The sequence below is a fragment of the Pelophylax lessonae genome, assembly GCF_965119305.1.
Source record: "Pelophylax lessonae genome assembly, chromosome: 1".
Taxonomy (NCBI): domain Eukaryota; kingdom Metazoa; phylum Chordata; class Amphibia; order Anura; family Ranidae; genus Pelophylax; species Pelophylax lessonae.
In genome coordinates this window covers 221,801,644-221,821,161 of record NC_138768.1, presented here as the reverse complement: position 1 = coordinate 221,821,161, position 19,518 = coordinate 221,801,644, and the positions used below count along the sequence as shown (strand labels likewise).

The 19,518-nt window shown below is 45.9% G+C and overlaps 1 protein-coding gene across 1 annotated transcript in view; it reads left to right on the top strand.

Annotated features, from left to right (window-relative positions):
- RPH3A (rabphilin 3A) overlaps nt 1-19,518 on the top strand; it is a 291,534-nt gene that overhangs the window by 50,057 nt on the left and 221,959 nt on the right. The window contains exon 2 of the mRNA XM_082259275.1: nt 14,287-14,430. Within this exon, the coding sequence (XP_082115401.1) occupies nt 14,287-14,430 (144 nt within the window). The remainder of the gene's footprint in view (nt 1-14,286; nt 14,431-19,518) is intronic.

Sequence of the window (19,518 nt, the reverse complement as noted above, 5' to 3'; positions counted from 1 at the left end):
TTTCTTGGGGGATCTATTATTGAGGGAGGGGTCTATTGTTGCTGGGGAAGTCTTATGTTTCTGAGGGAGATCAATTGTTGCTGGGAGGGATCTACTGTTGAGGGGGGGGGTCTATTGTTGCTGGCTACTGGGGGGTCTAATAATGCTGACTGCTGGGAGATCTATTGTTGCTGGTGGGGGTTTGTTGTTGTTGGAGGGTATGTTGTTGCAGGGGGTCTATTGTTTCTGGAGGGATCTATTGTCACTAGCGGCAGGGGATCTATTTCACTGATTTTTAAATTTTCCTTAACAAATTCAACACAAATTATTTAGCACCCCAAATGATATTTGGTTCTGTTTTTTTCTAAAAGGGGTTTTATTGGGAGGTGGATAGGGGGTGGAACCAAGGGACATGATAAGAGGTGGGTAGGGGCGGAAACAAGGGCTGACCGTAAAGAGGGGAGTACCTGGACCTATTCTCTGAGAAAAAACCCTGCCACACATGCAATATATACAGGGGCGGACTGACCATACGGGCATTTAGGGCACTGCCGGGGGCCCGGGGCCCCATGACGCTCGCCATCTTACTATATTCAGGGAAGCTGTCAGCATGGTAGTGAAGCCGAGTATAACACGGGTGGACTATTTGCTGTGAGCTGGAGAGGAACACACAGCAGCTCTGTGCTCCGAGGTTGTGTTACACTGCCCATGTATACGGTGGCAGGGGTGAATATTTTTTGTGGCGCCTCTCTACCTATTTCTTCAGCCGTGGTCCCCAGGCCTGCACCTGCTCTTCTGGGCCCAGACTGAAGACAAATAATGGCAACACCGGCTCGCTTCCTCACGCCAGCTGTGGTCTGCAGGTATACAGACAAGCTAGGGAGATATATGGACAGGCTAGGGAAGTATACGGACAGGCTAGGGAAGTATACGAACAGGCTAGGGTAGTATACAGACAGGCTAGGGTAGTATACAGACAGGCTAGGGTAGTATATGGACAGGCTAGGGAAGTATATGGACAGGCTTGAGTGGTATACGGACAGGCTGGGGTGGTAAACGGACAGGCTGGGGATGTATACAGACAGGCTGGGGATGTATACGGACAGGCTGGGGTGGTATGCGGACAGGCTGAGGATGTATACGGACAAGCTGGGGTGGTAAACGGACAGGCTGGGGATGTATACGGACAGGCTGGGGATGTATACAGACAGGCTGGGGATGTATACAGGCAGGCTGGGTATGTATACGGACAGGCTAGGGTGGTATGTGGACAGGCTGGGGTGGTATGCGGACAGGCTGGGATGCTATGCGGACAGGCTGGGGTGGTATGCGGACAGGCTGGGGATGTATAAGGACAGGCTGGGGTGGTATGTGGACAGGCTGGGGTGGTATGCGGACAGGCTGGGGATGTATAAGGACAGGCTGGGGTGGTATGCGGACAGGCTGGGGTGGTATGCGGACAGGCTGGGGTGGTATGCGGATAGGCTGGGGTGGTATACGGACAGGCTGGGGTGGTATGCGGACAGGCTGGGGTGGTATGTGGACAGGCTGGGGATGTATAAGGACAGGCTGAAGTGCTATGCGGACAGGCTGGGGTGCTATGCGGACAGGCTGGGGTGCTATGCGGACAGGCTGGGGATGTATAAGGACAGGCTGGGGTGGTATGCGGACAGGCTGGGGTGGTATGCGGACAGGCTGGGGATGTATAAGGACAGGCTGGGGTGCTATGCGGACAGGCTGGGGTGCTATGCGGACAGGCTGGGGTGGTATGCGGACAGGCTGGGGTGGTATGCGGACAGGCTGGGGATGTATACAGATAGGCTGGGGTGGTATACGGACAGGCTGGGGTGGTAAACAGACAAGCTGGGGTGGTAAACGGACAGGCTGGGGATGTATACGGACAGGCTGCGGATGTATACAGACAGACTGGGAATGTATACAGACAGGCTGGGGATGTATACGGACAGGCTGGGGTGGTATACGGACAGGCTGGGGTGGTATGCGGACAGGCTGGGATGCTATGTGGACAGGCTGGGGTGGTATGCGGACAGGCTGGGGATGTATAAGGACAGGCTGGGGTGGTATGTGGACAGGCTGGGGTGGTATGTGGACAGGCTGGGGTGGTATGCGGACAGGCTGGGGATGTATACGGATAGGCTGAGGTGGTATACGGACAGGCTGGGATGATATACGGACAGGCTGGGGTGGTATGCGGACAGGCTGGAATGCTATGTGGACAGGCTGGGGTGGTATGCGGACAGGCTGGGGATGTATAAGGACAGGCTGGGGTGCTATGCGGACAGGCTGGGGTGCTATGCGGACAGGCTGGGGTGGTATAAGGACAGGCTGGGGATGTATAAGGACAGGCTGGGGTGGTATGCGGACAGGCTGGGGTGGTATGCGGACAGGCTGGGGATGTATAAGGACAGGCTGGGGTGGTATGCGGACAGGCTGGGGTGGTATGCGCACAGGCTGGGGTGGTATGCGGACAGGCTGGGGATGTATACAGATAGGCTGGGGTGGTATACGGACAGGCTGGGGTGGTATGCGGACAGGCTGGGGATGTATAAGGACAGGCTGGGGTGGTATGCGGACAGGCTGGGGTGGTATGCGGACAGGCTGGGGATGTATACAGATAGGCTGGGGTGGTATACGGACAGGCTGGGGTGGTATGCGGACAGGCTGGGGTGGTATGCGGACAGGCTGGGGATGTATAAGGACAGGCTGGGGTGGTATGCGGACAGGCTGGGGTGGTATGCGCACAGGCTGGGGTGGTATGCGGACAGGCTGGGGATGTATACAGATAGGCTGGGGTGGTATACGGACAGGCTGGGGTGGTATGCGGACAGGCTGGGGATGTATAAGGACAGGCTGGGGTGGTATGCGGACAGGCTGGGGTGGTATGCGGACAGGCTGGGGTGGTATGCGGACAGGCTGGGGATGTATACAGATAGGCTGGGGTGGTATACGGACAGGCTGGGGTGGTATGCGGACAGGCTGGGGTGGTATGCGGACAGGCTGGGGTGGTATGCGGACTGGCTGGGGATGTATACGGACAGGCTGGGTGGTATACGGACAGGCTGGGGATGTATACGGACAGGCTGGGGATGTATGCGGACAGGCTGGGGTGGTATACCATCAGGCTGGGGTGGTATATGGATAGGCTGGGGTGGTATACGGACAGGCTGGGGATGTATACGGACAGGCTGGGGATGTATACGGACAGGCTGGGGTAGTATATGGAAGGTTTCCCCTATGTTGTTCCATAATCAGAGTATATTCCTGTGTTCAGGGGATTTCTATGGTATTCTACATATAATAATAAACACACACACCGTTCCATGTTGGACTGTCACAACAAAGAGTCAGGTGAGTGCTTCTGCCAATCAGGTCCCCTCTGCCCTATGACCCCCAGTACAGAGCCCAGGAGGTACTTCTCCCCTCTGCCCCTCATCACCTCCCCTCCAGGCTAATCTCCCCAGACAGGTCCCACTCAGGTTCCATGAAGGAGGCTGCATCCCGGCCGCTTCCTTACTCTGTTCGGAGCTGACAGCACACAAGGTAGCAGCAGCCCGAAACTCGGATCACCTCTGCCAGCTCTCCACCCCATCACGCGCACAGCCCTGCCCCAACTGGTGAGCCACACCACCAACCTCCGCCTCTAATACCTAGCAACACACAGCTCCGGCAGTGTTGTGAAGAGGCGGCGGTGGGGCCGGGAGACGGAGTGTCACAGAAAAGAGCACTGACAGCACGCGCCCAGCAGTCCTTCTGCCCGAGGGAGGGGGGGGGTAGCACGGGGGCGGCGGCCCCAACTGATGTGCGCTCTAGGCCGGCGCCTACCTTGCCTATAGGTAACCCCGGCCCTGGACACAGCCCCCCTTTACAGTTTAGCTGCTGCTAGATGGTGACACACTGCTTTTCTTATATTGCTGCTTTAAAGCATTTGTGAGTAGTGCAATATGTAGGTGGGACTTTGTGTGGGTGTGGCTTGAGTGTGGATGGGGACACAGGGGGCCCCATGATCTCCTATTGCCTGGGGGCCCCATGAGTTGTCAGTCTGCCCCTGAATATATAGTTTATTACATCTTTAACATTGACGCTCTTTTTTTCTTGACTGTCTGCTCATGGTTTGTACTTTCAAGAATCAATAGTGTTCTTGGTTGCTTATAATTGCTTTGTGCTTTGCTTTATGGACATGTATATTGATAGAACAAAGTACGTCAGAATGGATTGGATCAAATGGTAGTCAAAGAAAGCAAGATTATTGTAACTGAACTGATTATATCTAAATGGATAGTCGAGATAAGACTTCCACTGTTGCACAGGATGCTGGTTCCCCTTTTTAAATGTCAGCAACCATGTTCATGCTTGTAAATCGTATTTAGAAAGTGGAAATAATAGATGCTGAGTGCAAACTAATGTGACAGGTCAGCCTGAAAAAAACATTACTTTATCTTTGTTTCAGTTAATGGAAGGCAGCAAGTTAATATTTCACATGTCATGATACTTATATATATGTGTATGTGTATGTATAAAAAATGCTTAGCTCTCTGGTGTCCAACCTGCGTTTGTTTAATCCCCAGAAGCCAGAAGTCATTGGCGGAGATTTAGTAAAACTGTTGCACTCAGAGTTTTCTAACTTTGGCTTGTTCAATTAAGCTTTGCCAATAAGACCTGGAAGCTAATTGGTTTCTATGCAGAGCTGCACCAGATTTTGAATGCTGCAGTTTTATTAAATGACATTGTGTTCTTGTCTAGATGCTTACAATGGGATATTTATTATCTGCTTGCAAGCGCCCACTCGACTGTGCTTTGATTCGTCGCAGCACATGCCAATCATCGGGTTCCAGCCAGTGAATGACTGCTAACACCCGGCGATTGGCTCTGAGTTTCCTCAAACACAGCTCTGTAAATGTAAACCGCAGGGAATGAAAAAAAATAAATCCCCAGTAAAAGCAGAACACAGTACACACATAAACAGACACATATTTAACCCCTTGATCGCCCCCAATTGTCGTTAATTTAAGTTTTTAGACACTATAACTTTCATGCAAACCAATCAAAATACACTTATTGGGATTTTTTTAACCAAAGACATGCAGCAGAATACATTTTGGTCAAAATTTATTAAAGCGGAGTTCCACCCTGGAATTCTTTTTTTTAAAAAAAAATACCCCCGGGACAGTCAGGGCTAGTGCATTCCACAATGGCTAGCCTCTGATCTGTCCCGGGTTGCACTTACCTGTTAGGACAAATACTTACCTTGAAAAAGTCTTGTCCAGCGCTGCCATCTCAGGTGTGGGCAGCTTGAAGCCAGCGCGATCCTCTTCGGCGTCCTCTTCCTTCTTGTTCGGTCCCACGATGCCCTGCGCCGGCCCCGCCGTCACTTCTGGGCGCGCACGTCATCCCTCCACAGCTTCTGGGCATGCCCAGAAGCTGTGTAGAAGGGAATGACGCGCGCACCCCGGAACTGACGTCGGGGCCGGTGCAGGCGCAATGATTCCTGGGAGCGATGACGTTCAGCTCCCAGGAATCATTGCAAAGCCAGGAAGTGACGCCACGGCCGAGGAAGGAGGAAGAAGGAAGTAAGGTAAGTATATTTTCTTCTCTACGAGGTAAGTAGAAAAAAAAAAAATGCGATTATTCATTTGTTTTTCAGGTGACCCGGAGCGAGAAGATGGAGGTAAGTATAAAATTAGGGTGGAACCCCACTTTAAGAGACTTCATTTTTATGGCATATATTTTAAAGCAGAAAGTAAAATATTGTTTTTTTTTTTTTGTTTTTTTTTAATTGGTGGCCTTTTTATGTTTATAGCGCTACCAATAAAAAACCCAATAGTGATCAAATACCACCAAAAGAAAACTCTATTTATAGAAAAAAAATGAAATACATTTCATTTGTGAACAGTGTTGAATGACCGTGCAATTATCAGTTAACGTAACTCAGTCCCAAAAAGCAAAAATGGCTTGGTCATGAAGGGGGTAAATCTTTTGGAGGTCAACTGGTTAAACTGGTTTCTGGAAGCTAGTGGATTTGTTTTATCCAGCAAGAAAATGCACAGTTTAAGAGAAGTTCAAACTTAGTGTAAGTACAGTGTGAACAAAAGATGTTACTCCAGAGGTACAGTACATAGTGAAGTAGTCTGTTAGACATTCAATAGGGTCTAATTGCAACACATACAGATGCTCTTACTGTGACAAAGGTACTATTCCTTTAACCAAAGTTATATTACAAATAAATAATATCCAAGGTTCAATTTTGTGTTTAAAGGTAGAGGGTAAGGGATGTAAGGAAAAAAACAGATGGAGAGCAGGGGGGAAATGCTTAGGAATTGCTCAGCTGGGCTGTATATGTAAGTTGTGTAGCACTGTCCTTGTAGGGCTTGCTGTATGATGACTTGTTGGGCCTCCTCTGATTACCTGCAGACAGTCACTTAAGGTACAGTTCACACATTCATCCTTACTCCCAATGGCTCATTACTCAATAAACAGTCCAGGGGTGTTGGTTTTTGATATTTATTGTGGAACTTGGATGGGAGAATGGAATAGTGGGATACTCCAACTTGAACTATGTACATTGGATAAGGACATCTCTCACTTGGCCTCACCAAGTTACTTGTGGAAGCGGTCACGGCTTTAACCATACTGCCACATAGAAAGGGTTAAGTCTCCTTGCTCTTTCTCCAGCAACAGACTTGGTGAATTACATTATTTTCAGGAAACTCTCTAGCATCCCCTTTCCTGACACCTGTCCACATGGCTGCTGTTAGAAATCACAGGGCCCCATACAGCCTACCTGGCAGGGCCCCCCTGAATATGTCATTATTAGCGGACACAAACATAGCAGAGAACCTGTGTGAATTAGCCCTTTTTATTTGTGTTTTGACATTTTTTAAAAGTTTAAAAATGTTTACAATTATTTTATTTTACAATTTTTTTATCACAATGTTTAATTGTTTTTTTTTTTACAATTTGTTATTTTTTTACAGGACAGGGAAGCCTGCAGCGCTGCGGGAGGGAGGGACGGCACAGTGAAAGGGGGGAACATGGGGGGGGGGAATCAGGAGAAGGCAGAACAGGGAGGGGTCCCCCTATCAGCGGCCCTGCCCACCCACTGACTCTTCTAGCTGCAGGGATGGCCCCCCTCTGGTCAGACCCCTTGAAATAGATCTGTACTCACTGTATGCAGAATCAGATCCTTCCAGTGTCTCTCTTTCAGTCAGCTCTACAGGACATCCAGGTTCAGTTCCTCTCTAGCTTGTTAAGCCCTCAGGTCCATTACCTGAGGCCACATGGCAACGTCTACAGAGGAAGAGGCAGCCGGCCCCTCCCTCCGAGACTCCGCTCTCCAGCTGAAAGACCCCGAGCACATGTGTCCTTGGCATTTATTCAGTATCCCAGCATGGACCGAGGCACTTTCCTCTGGCAAACACCAGGGCTGTACTAAATACCTGTGCACCTGTGTGTTTCTTCACACTGTCCAATAGGCCTCCCTATTGGACCAGTGTGAAACACTTCAGACAAACTAAGTTGTACCTGAGCACATTGAGTAGACCTCACTAGCAGATCCTGCTCTCTGGTAGGCAGAGAACAATATACAGTATTTTTGTAATTATTTTATTATATCTTTTCATGTTACAACACTGAAGAAATGACACTTTGCTACAATGTAAAGTAGTAAGTGTACTGCTTGTATAACAGTGTATATTTGTTGTCCCCTCAAAATAACTCAACACAGCCATTAATGTCTAAACCGCTGGAACCAAAAGTGAGTACACCCCTAAGGGGAAATGTCGAAATTGGGCCCAAAGTGTCAATATTTTGTGTGGCCACCATTATTTTCCAGCACTGCCTTGACCCTCTTGGGCATGGAGTTTATCAGAGCTTCACAGATTGCCACTGTAGACCTCTTCCACTCCTCCATGATGACATCACAGAGCTGGTGGATGTTAGAGACCTTGCTCTCCTCCATCTTCCATTTGAGGATACCCCACAGAGAGTTTAGGTCTGGAGGCATGCTTGGCCAGTCCATCACCTTTACCTTTGCTTTTTTAGCAAGGCAGTGGCCATCTTGGAGGTGTGTTTGGGGTCAATATCAGGTTAGAATACTGCCCTGCGGCCCAGTCTCCAAAGGGAGGGGATTGTGCTCTGCTTCAGTATGTCCAGTACATATTGGCATTCATGGTTCCCTCAATTAACTGTAGCTCCCCAGTGCCGGCAGTACTCGTGCAGCCCCAGACCATGACACTCCCACCACCATGCTTGATTATAGGTAGGTAGTGATGAGCCAAACCCCCCCTGTTCGGTTTGCAGCAGAGGTCTAGCAAACATACGAACACAAACAATCACAAGTCCTCATTTTAAAGGCTTAAATGTAAGTGACTATTAATCACCCGCTGGCCAGGGGAGATTTGAACACATAGCTTCGAAATTGCAAGCCCGTTATTCTACCAGCTACGCCACCGAGCGTAGCTGGTAATCCACTGCTCAGGTGCAGTGAATAAATTACTGATTCAGTGCACCTGAGCAATGGATTATGGGGCGCTGGTGAAGACAGAGCCCTATAAAAGAGCTGTTAACCTTAGAAGTTAGTTAGGCAGAGAGAGTCTTAGGTTAATCAGCTGGCTCAGTGGCGTAGCTGGTAGAATAACAGGCTTGCAAGTTCGAAGCTATGTGTTCAAATCTCCCCTGGCCAGTGGGTGATTAATAGTCACCTACATTTAAGCCTTTAAAATGAGGACTTGTGATTGTTTGTGTTCGTATGTATGAATAACGGGCTAGCAAATGAGAGGCTGGGGGTTCCAATACCCTGACCAGCGGGTGATCACTATTAATTATGGATTTTAATTAAAACCTATTAATTGTCCCTGCCCCTTCTGATGTGACATCAGTAATTTATTCACTGCACTGGAGCAATGGATTATGGGGCGCTGGTGTCCTCCGAGCCCTATAAAAGAGCTGTGAAACTCAGATAGAAATTAGTTACGCAGAGAGAGTCTTAGGTTAAACAGCTGGCTCGTTGGCGTAGGTGCTAGAATAACGGGCTTGCAAATGAGAGGCTGTGGGTTTGAATCCCTGGCCAGCGGATAATTAATATTAATTATGGATATTAAATAAAACCTATTAAATGAATTATGGTTGCTGGGACTCGAAGTTCCTGCAAAGAAGCCCATTTGTCCGCCATTCGGAGAACGGGCGAACAGGTAGTGTTCCAGTCGAATTTAGGTTCGACTCAAACACGAACCTCATGACTATAGGTAGGACATACTTGTCTTTGTACTCCTCACCTTGTTGCCACCATACATGCTTGACACCATCTGAACCAAATACGTTTATCTTGGTCTCATCAGACCACAGGACATGGATCCATTAATCTTTGTCCTTAGTCTGCTTGTCTTCAGCAAACTGTTTGCCGGCTTTCTTGTGCATCATCTTTAAAAGATGCTTCCTTCTGGGATGACAGCCATGCAGACCAATTTGATGCAGTGTGCAGCGTATGGTCTGAGCACTGACAGGCTGATCCACCCACCCCTCCAACCTCTGTGGCAATGATGGCAGCACTCATTTGTCTGTTTCCCAAGGACAACCTCTGGATATGACGCTAAGCACGTGCACTCAACTTCTTTGGTTGACCATGGTGAGGCCTGTTCTGAGTGAAACCTGTTAAACTGCTGTATGGTCTTGACCACAATGCTGCAGCTCAGTTTCAGTGTCATGGCAATCTTCTTATACCCTAGGCCATATTTATGTAGAGCAACAATTATTTTTGTCCAGATCCTCACAGAGTTCTTTGCCATGAGGTGCTATGTTGAACTTCCAGTGACCAGTATGAGAGAGTGAGAGCGATAACACCAAATTTAACACACCTGCTCTTCATTCATACCTGAGACCTTGTAACACTAACGGGTCACATGACACCGGGGAGGGAAAATGGATAATTGGGCCCAATTTGGACATTTTTTCTTAGGGGGTACTCACTTTTGTTGCCAGCAGTTTAGACATTATTGAATGTGTGTTTTGAGGGGACAGCAAATTTACACTGTTATACAAGCTGTACACTCACTACTTTACGTTGTAGCAAAGTGTAATTTCTTTAGTGTTGTCACATGAAAAGATATAATAAAATATTTACAAAAATGTGAGGGGTGTACTCACTTTTGTGAGATACTGTAGATTTAGCTGGCAATCCTTCTGGTAAGCTGAAAGGATCCAAAATGATACTCTCTCTCTCTAGCACCTACCTAGGAGGGTGCTATGGTTGTAAATGTAGGTTGTCAGGGATAGAACAGAGTGGGTTAGAGGATGGGAAGATTAGTAGGGGGTGTGGGAAATAAGGAATCCTGCAGGGAAGAGAACTTTTCTCTTACCACATGGGAAGCAGATAAGTGATAAGAAGCAAGGTAGGTACAAAGAAAGTAACCTAGGGTAAAACCTAGTCAGCTAGGTTGTAGTTATGCTAGGAGAAATTTGGGTGACATGAGGTGTTAATTGCTCCAAAAAAAGAGCTCTATATATTCATTTGTGAACATAAAGTTTGACCTGTAGAGCCAGATGTTCTGAAATTTGGAGTTTGTGCCTTTGAACAACATGTACAAATCCTTGACCAATCGAATGTCCCCAACTCAGTGATGCCATTGAATCTATTACAATTTTAAAATATTATGTGCTGTCTCTTTTTCTGTAATTTTTTCTGACCTTTTAATATTAGATCTTGCTAAGGGGAATATTTAATGCAGTACAGTAATTTATGTTATTTTGAGGGGGCTGTAGTGGGCTCTAACTTTAAAAGGGACTGTAATGTTAGTGATCTCTAGTATTTTCCTGTATCATGTTCCTGGTCTCTAATAGTCTCCTGCAGCATTTCCCCAGTCTCCAGCCAGACCTATAGCATTCAGGCACTCTGTTACCATCTCCTATTTTATTGTTGCAGCTGTCAACCTTAGAAGTTAGTTAGGCAGAGAGAGTCTCAGGTTAATCAGCTGGCTCAGTGGCGTATCTGGTAGAATAACGGGCTAGCAAATGAGAGGCTGGGGGTTCCAATACCCTGACCAGCGGGTGATCACTATTAATTATGGATTTTAATTAAAACCTATTAATTGTCCCTGCCCCTTCTGATGCGACATCAGTAATTTATTCACTGCATTGGAGCAGTGGATTATGGGGCGCTGGTGTCGTCCGAGCCCTATAAAAGAGCTGTGAAACTCAGATAGAAATTAGTTACGCAGAGAGAGTCTTAGGTTAAACAGCTGGCTCGGTGGCGTAGGTGCTAGAATAACCGGCTTGCAAATGAGAGGCTGTGGGTTTGAATCCCTGGCCAGCGGATAATTAATATTAATTATGGATATTAAATAAAACCTATTAAATGAATTATGGTTGCTGGGACTCAAAGTTCCTGCAAAGAAGCCCAGGTAGTGTTCCAGTCGAATTTAGGTTCGACTCAAACACGAACCTCATGACTATAGGTAGGACATACTTGTCTTTGTACTCCTCACCTTGTTGCTACCATACATGCTTGACACCATCTGAACCAAATACGTTTATCTTGGTCTCATCAGACCACAGGACATGGATCCATTAATCTTTGTCCTTAGTCTGCTTGTCTTCAGCAAACTGTTTGCCGGCTTTCTTGTGCATCATCTTTAAAAGATGCTTCCTTCTGGGATGACAGCCATGCAGACCAATTTGATGCAGTTTGCAGCGTATGGTCTGAGCACTGACAGACTGATCCACCCACCCCTTCAACCTCTGTGGCAATGATGGCAGCACTCATTTGTCTGTTTCCCAAGGACAACCTCTGGATATGACGCTAAGCATGTGCACTCAACTTCTTTGGTTGACCATGGTGAGGCCTGTTCTGAGTGAAACCTGTTAAACTGCTGTATGGTCTTGACCACAATGCTGCAGCTCAGTTTCAGGGTCATGGCAATCTTCTTATACCCTAGGCCATATTTATGTAGAGCAACAATTATTTTTGCCCAGATCCTCACAGAGTTCTTTGCCATGAGGTGCCATGTTGAACTTCCAGTGACCAGTATGAGAGAGTGAGAGCGATAACACCAAATTTAACACACCTGCTCCCCATTCATACCTGAGACCTTGTAACACTAATGGATCACATGACGCTGGGGAGGGAAAATGGATAATTGGGCCCAATTTGGACATTTTTTCTTAGGGGGTACTCACTTTTGTTGCCAGCGGTTTAGACATCATTGAATGTGTGTTTTGAGGGGACAGCAAATTTACACTGTTATACAAGCTGTACACTCACTACTTTACGTTGTAGCAAAGTGTAATTTCTTTAGTGTTGTCACATGAAAAGATATAATAAAATATTTACAAAAATGTGAGGGGTGTACTCACTTTTGTGAGATACTGTAGATTTAGCTGGCAATCATTCTGATAAGCTGAAAGGATCCAAAATGATACTCTCTCTCTCTAGCACCTACCTAGGAGGGTGCTATGGTTGTAAATGTAGGTTGTCAGGCATAGAACAGAGTGAGTTAGAGGATGGGAAGATTAGTAGGGGGTGTGGGAAATAAGGAATCCTGCAGGGAAGAGAACTTTTCTCTTACCACATGGGAAGCAGATAAGTGATAAGAAGCAAAGTAGGTACAAAGAAAGTAACCTAGGGTAAAACCTAGTCAGCTAGGTTGTAGTTATGCTAGGAGAAATTTGGGTGACATGAGGTGTTAATTGCTCCAAAAAAAGAGCTCTATATATTCATTTGTGAACATAAAGTTTGACCAGTAGAGCCAGATGTTCTGAAATTTGGAGTTTGTACCTTTGAACAACATGTACAAATCCTTGACCAATCGAATGTCCCCAACTCAGTGATGCCATTGAATCTATTACAATTTTAAAATATTATGTGCTGTCTCTTTTTCTGTAATTTTTTCTGACCTTTTAATATTAGATCTTGCTAAGGGGAATATTTAATGCAGTACAGTAATTTATGTTATTTTGAGGGGGCTGTAGTGGGCTCTAACTTGAAAAGGGACTGTAATGTTAGTGATCTCTAGTATTTTCCTGTATCATGTTCCTGGTCTCTAATAGTCTCCTGCAGAATTTCCCCAGTCTCCAGCCAGACCTATAGCATTCAGGCACTCTGTTACCATCTCCTATTTTATGGTTGCAGTTTTTACTACAGTTACTATATACAGTATATTTAAATACAGTATTCACAGTATAAAACTATACATCTGTAATGTAATATTAGACATATTATTTTGCATGTTTTTTTTGCAAAACTCTGGATTTAATTGTGCTGGATAACACTGTGCCTCTTAGAAATATGCAACCTAGACCAGACTGGTACATTGGCAGCAGGAAAGTGTTTCCCAGGACTTGGAAAATAAAACCCATTTAGCTGTTACTGGTGACAGGTTATGCACAGCAGAAGACCAGCCGAACCTGTTAGGCTGTCACTGGACAAAATAGTAATGTGCCATAGTGTATTTTGTTTGTACTGTTTCTACTTTTCTGAATCATCATGCTAATCCAGTGGCTTCAAAATGTAAGAAGTCACTCATCCAGATCAAATATGCAGAACAAGAGATTTGATTTTGCTTTAACCTTGTGCTCTTCATGCTTGATCTGAATCAGAGATGCTAAGGATTGGACCCAAGATAGGCAGGCAGCTGAACTCCAAAAAAGTTCAGCAGTGTCAACTCGTATTCTGCTCAGCGCAGGGTTCCTTTAATATACCTTAATAATGAACCAGGTTCTTTTAACCACAAAATTGTTTACTACTGTACATCAGAGCTCACGTTATGTGTTTTTGTTATAAATGGTTGACCTGTGGAAGATGTTTAACCATTTTAAAGGTAGTCTTCAGGGTTTCTGGGAGAAGACTTTCATTGTGTCACTGGGTTCATCATCAGTTCATCCTCAACTGATTAAAAAAATAATGTGTCCATGGTTTCCATGTTTTCAAATTGCCATTAACCCAATTTCTGCAATTGTTCAACCTTAAAAAAATGAAAAATAATGATCAGTAATTGAAATACTGCATGTGTTTTGTTGTAGTGAGTTGACCTAATGGTAAAAAAGATGCATCCTTAAATTATAACTGAAGGCAATTTTTTTTTTTTTTACTGTTGGATAGAGTGGAGAGCGATTAGAACACCTGTCAGGTTTTTATAGCGGAATGTGTGCCCATTAGGGGGATTCATGTCCTGGTGAGCATTATCTCTGAAAGGGAAAGAACATATAGTGTGGTTTTCTCAAGTTTTACTGCAAAAGTGGAAATACACTTTAAATGTGTTGTGGGTTCATTCATTTAAAACCCACTTTTGTTATTTTTAGACTTGATGCTGGATGGTCCGTGCACCCAACATACCCCGGTGACCAAAGAAAACATGAAGACCTTACAGATGAAGAGAAAGAAATTATTAACAGAGTCATAGCAAGGGCTGCAAAGATGGAAGAGATGGAGCAAGAGCGAATTGGGTAGGAATGAGTCTCTGCATAACAAATGTTATTTTTGGATAATGTATCACACAGTTCCTTCTTTAGTTTCCATTCTCCCTTGATTGTCTTGCAGGATCCCTGACCCTCTGTCTAGACAATGCTGATTGGCCCTGCGCTGATCACATGCACTCTCCCAAGAAAAATAAAATAAAAAACTCTCTAGCAATACACACTAAGCTGAGCATGGGCAGCTTGTCCCCTAGCCTCTGTACTATCTTGAGATGGTTTGGGGACTTTGAAAGAAGGGGAGGATCAGAGATGACTGCTTATATTCCCATCGTTGGCTAACTGTGTGTCTCTTCCTAAACACTTGGCTGTGTCTTCACTTCCTTTTATATCTACTTCTGTCACATCACTGTTTAAACAGCTCTTGCAGACCAGCTAAGCAATTTCATTCGCTTTTAAACAGAGGAAGCCCTGATAAAGGAGTCCAGCTAATGTGGTATTAATTCCTTAGCTCCCAAATAGAAACCAAAAATGATTTTCTATATTTGTAACAGATGAGATATATGGCATTATCTACACTCAGCCTAGAGCAGTGTTTCTCAACTCTGGTCCTCAGGGCAATGAATAAGCGTACCTGTTAGTGTGTGAAACGCATCTACCTGTTATTGTTTGCTACACTGGGATGTTCGTCCAATAAATCTGAATTTTGATGTTGTTTGGAGTGCGGCCATTTCTTCTATGCCCATTGAGTGGGGAGGCGAGCCGAGGCGGGCACCCGTTACATCATTAGGCTTCTGACTTCACCTGGAGCAGTGAGTTTTCTTCTTGTTTCTTCACACTACCAGGCCAGGTTTGCAAAAAAACTGAAATACATCACAGGTGATATAATTTGCTGCTCAGTGATTGCAGTATTCTTGTCTGCATCTCCCCAAGGTAATACTTAAAATCTGGCCTGTTAGTGTGTCTTGAGGACTGGAGTTGAGAAACACTGGCCTAGTGTACCCACCTTGGAAAACAGGTCCAAAAAGGCAGTTTTCACATTTCTGTCCTGGAAGGTTCTAATAATAATTTTTGTACGGTCTTCTTTTTAAATAAATATAGGTAGAAGCTGCTGCAGAATTTCATACTGATATGTGTTGACTGAAGATCTCTTTTAGTGTTTATGCTTTGTGATCAGAGGGTAAGACCACCTGTGACTGGAAACGTAGGTTCTAGCGGGCCAATGGAACAACTAAATAGGTGAACCTGGGTCCTGGTCCTGACAGATGTGGGAGTAGTGTGACCACACGCAAACAAAGGTGTGCCAGAGTCGCAGGATCTAAGGAGCCACCTGGTCTTCACCAGAGCCACTGGAGGTGTGGACGTTGCGCTGTGAGGCAGTCCCCAGGTTGCGGCTCTCTATCACACCTATGTGTGCACAGTGCAACCAAAGAGCACTCCGGACACAGGGCATGCACAGGAGACCAGAGCCAAAGAAACCTACTGCAGATAGTTAGGAAGGGATGCCAGGGGAGAGGGCGCAGGGAGAGAGATAGAGACTCAGCAAGCTGGAAAGGGCTGCAGACTAATAACAACAAAAAACAATGCTGAGAAAGACACACACAGCAACAGAAAATGAAGGGTCCAACTAACAGAAACTGAAGGGAATATGACAGCACAGCCAGAGGGAAAACACTGAGAACAAAGACATGATCAAAGAACACACAGGATATGGGAGTATACAGATGACGGAGAACACCACAGGAACAGAGGAGTCTGGCTGAAGACATGTTGCTCGAACACTAACACACAGGTGCTAAGGTTTAATAATGCCTAGGTTCGGGGCAGATAGGCAGGAACCTAAAGGTCCAAAGCCCCTTCAACCAATCAGGTACTGGAGTTTACTACAGGAGACTTTAGAATCCGTGATTTGATTAACTTCATATTTTTTTAGAAGGATTGATAGAAGGAGCTGCCAGCATTGAGAAACGAGAAAACGTATTTAAAACCAATGGCTTGAGTAGCGATGCATGAAAGGAATTGGGAGTTTTAAGATGAGAGGGTAAACTGATTTTATAGCAAACTGGATTGATACTAGCAGAGATGACATAAGGTCCAATATAACGAGGGGCAAGCTTCATGGATGGAACTTTCAGGTGGATATTCTTAGTAGCTAACCAAACCCTGCCCCCAGGCTGAAATAGGGGGACGTTTGGCAGTGTCGATCAACAAAATCTTTTGTATCTGTCGGCTGCCCGCAAAAGTAGGGTCCAAGCTTTGGACCAAATCTAATTCCTACTCTTCTGCATAGCATCCAAGGCAGGCTTCTAAGGAATACAGTGTATCGGCAGAAGAAGACATATGTGTTTACTGAAAACTATGAAAAATGGAGATTCCTGGGTGCTAGCATTAAGATAATTATTGTGATCGAATTCTGCTCAAGGCAGAAGGGCAACCCAACCCTCTTGGTGGGCTGAGATAAAGGCCCAAAATAACTGGTCCAAGGTCTGGTTGCCTTTTTCAGACTGCCCATTGGACTGTGGATGGTAGGCAGAAGAAAACTTTAGTGATACTTAGAAGGATTTACAAACAGTCCCCAAAAGCTGGAAGTAAATTGAACGCCAAAGGTCAGAAACTATACTTAAAGAAGATGTACAGCCAAAGCTTGTTTGGCTTTACATCTCCTATGGATCACAGGAGTGCAGTTAGTTCTGCACTCCTATGACCCATTTTCAGCAGAGAGCGGGCTGAAGTCCACTCTCTGCTGACGTCACAGAAACTGGTCCAGGCACCACGTCATCGCAACAATGGAAGTCGGGATCCGCCAGGTGCCTGGACCAACAGGCGAGCCACAGAGCCTGAGCCAGCCACTCTCCGCCCCTCCACAGCCCAGTTCTCCAGTGAGCAAGGAGGGGGCAGAGCAGAGAGCTGCTGACTGACAGTCAGCAGCTCTGTGCTTGGGAAGCTGTCAGAACCGAGCATCCACCTAGGTAAGTATAAATTAAAAAAAACCAAGAAACCCAAACTTTTCTTTTTTAAAGGCATCTCGTAGAGTCTAAAAATCTCATGAATGAGGACAGGCATCAATTCTGCTGCAGATGGTAGTAAAGAAAGAGGTACAAAGTTAACCGTTTTAGAAAATTGGTCTACCAGAACCCACACTACAATACAGCCCTCAGACGAGGGAAGGCCAGTTAAAAAATCCATCGCAATGTGGCACCACAGCTCCTTGGGAGTAGGCAGGCAATGGCAGAAGAGGTCCAGCCAAAGCCTGGTTTGGAGACTTGATACAGGCACAGACAGGGCAGGCTTTCACAAAGTCCTTGACATCCTTGTGGAGGTTAGTCCACCAGTAGAGATGAGAGAGGAACGTTGGCAGAGAGCTTGGAGTCATGAGCCCAACGTAACAGCTTCATCCTAGAATTTGCTGGCATGAAAGTTTTTGCTGGTGGGATAGTGTCCTGAACCAAGGTGAGAGCAAGAACTCTGGTGGGAGGAATTTTAAACTGTGTTTGTTGGAGGTCTCAGAACCCTGTGAGTCAAAGGAACGTGATAGTGCATCCACCCTGGAGTTGGCCTTTCCCAGTTTGAAGGTGATGGCAAAATCAAAACATGAGAAGAACAGCGATCAGCGAGCCTGTTGGGTATTCAAGTGGCTGGCATATTGGAGGTACTGCAAATTTTTATGATTGTGTATATAGTGATCTGATAAAGCGGAACCCTCCAGAAGGTATCTCCATTCTTCTGAGGCTAATTTTACAGCGAGAAGTTTGCGATCTCCTATTGAGTAATTTCTCTATGCTGGGGAGAACTTCTTTGAGAAAAAGGCACACAGACGTTTAGCCCCACAAGGTGATTGGAGAAGAATGGCCTCAACTCCTACAGAGGAGGCATCCAATTAAATGGAGAAGGGCTTGGAGACATCAGGCCTCAAAAGAGCAGGGCCAGAGAGGAAAGCCCACTTTAAAGCATGGCCAGTTCCTAGAATCAGCATCCTTCCAGGTAAGGGCTGTGATGGGTGCAACCAGAACAGAATAGTTGCAAGTGAATTGCCTGTATTAGCTCGTGAAGCCCAGAAAGCCATGGATAGCCTTCAGACTGCCAGGTCAGGGGGGCCAATTGGAGATAGCAGCAACCATTTAAGGGTCTATGGAGAGACCTTTTCTGGAGACAAATTAGCCCAGAAAAGGTCATTGAGATTGCTCAAAGAGTCATTTTTCTGCCTTGGCATTAAACATATTCTCACAAAGGCGTTGGAGGACTGTACGAACATGAAGTCTGTCCGTAACTAGATCTGAGGAAAAAAAAAAAGATTAACCTCCAGATAGACTACTACACAGACATAGAAAAGGTCACAGAAGATCTCATTGACGTAGAGCTGAAAAGCCACCGGGACATTATAGAGGCCAAAAGGCTTCCCCTACATATTCATAGTGGCCATCCCTGGTTAAGCAAATAAATTATAGGCTTCTCTTAGATCAAGCTTCGTGAAAACTTGCACCCCACAAAGTCGATCAAACAACTCAGTAATAGGTGACAGCGGGTAACAGTTTTTACCTGTAATGGCATTTAATCCCTGGTAGTCAATACAAGGACAAAGGGAACAGGATTTTTTTATTGACAAAGACGAACCCTGCTCCAGCAGGAGTGGAGAAGTTTCGGATTAATCTTTTTTTGAGATTTTCTGCAATGTACTCAGACATGGCTTTGGTCTCAGGGAGACTGAGGGGATATTCCCAGCTCCTTGGGATACTGGAATCTGGGACTAGGTCTGTGGCACAATCGTAGGGTCTGTGGGGAGGAAGTCAGTCTGCCTTGCATTTGGAAACCTCGGGGGATGCCACTGGAAGGGTTTTAACTGGAACCACCTTGCTTAGGCATCTGGTGTGACAGGTGGGCCCCCAGGATAAAAAATAAGGACCAGACCAGTCGATTATTGGGGAATAATGTTGAAGCCAAGAAAGACCCAGGACTTAGAGGTAGCCAGTGGCAACACCAAAAAGATGGATTCCTGGTGAAGCACTCCCACCAACATCTTGATGGGAATGGTGCAGGAACGAATAGGACCTGAGGCCAGAATGGTTCCATGGCCAAAACTCGAAGGATCTGAGGAAGAGGTTCTGTGGTCCAAGCAAATTACTA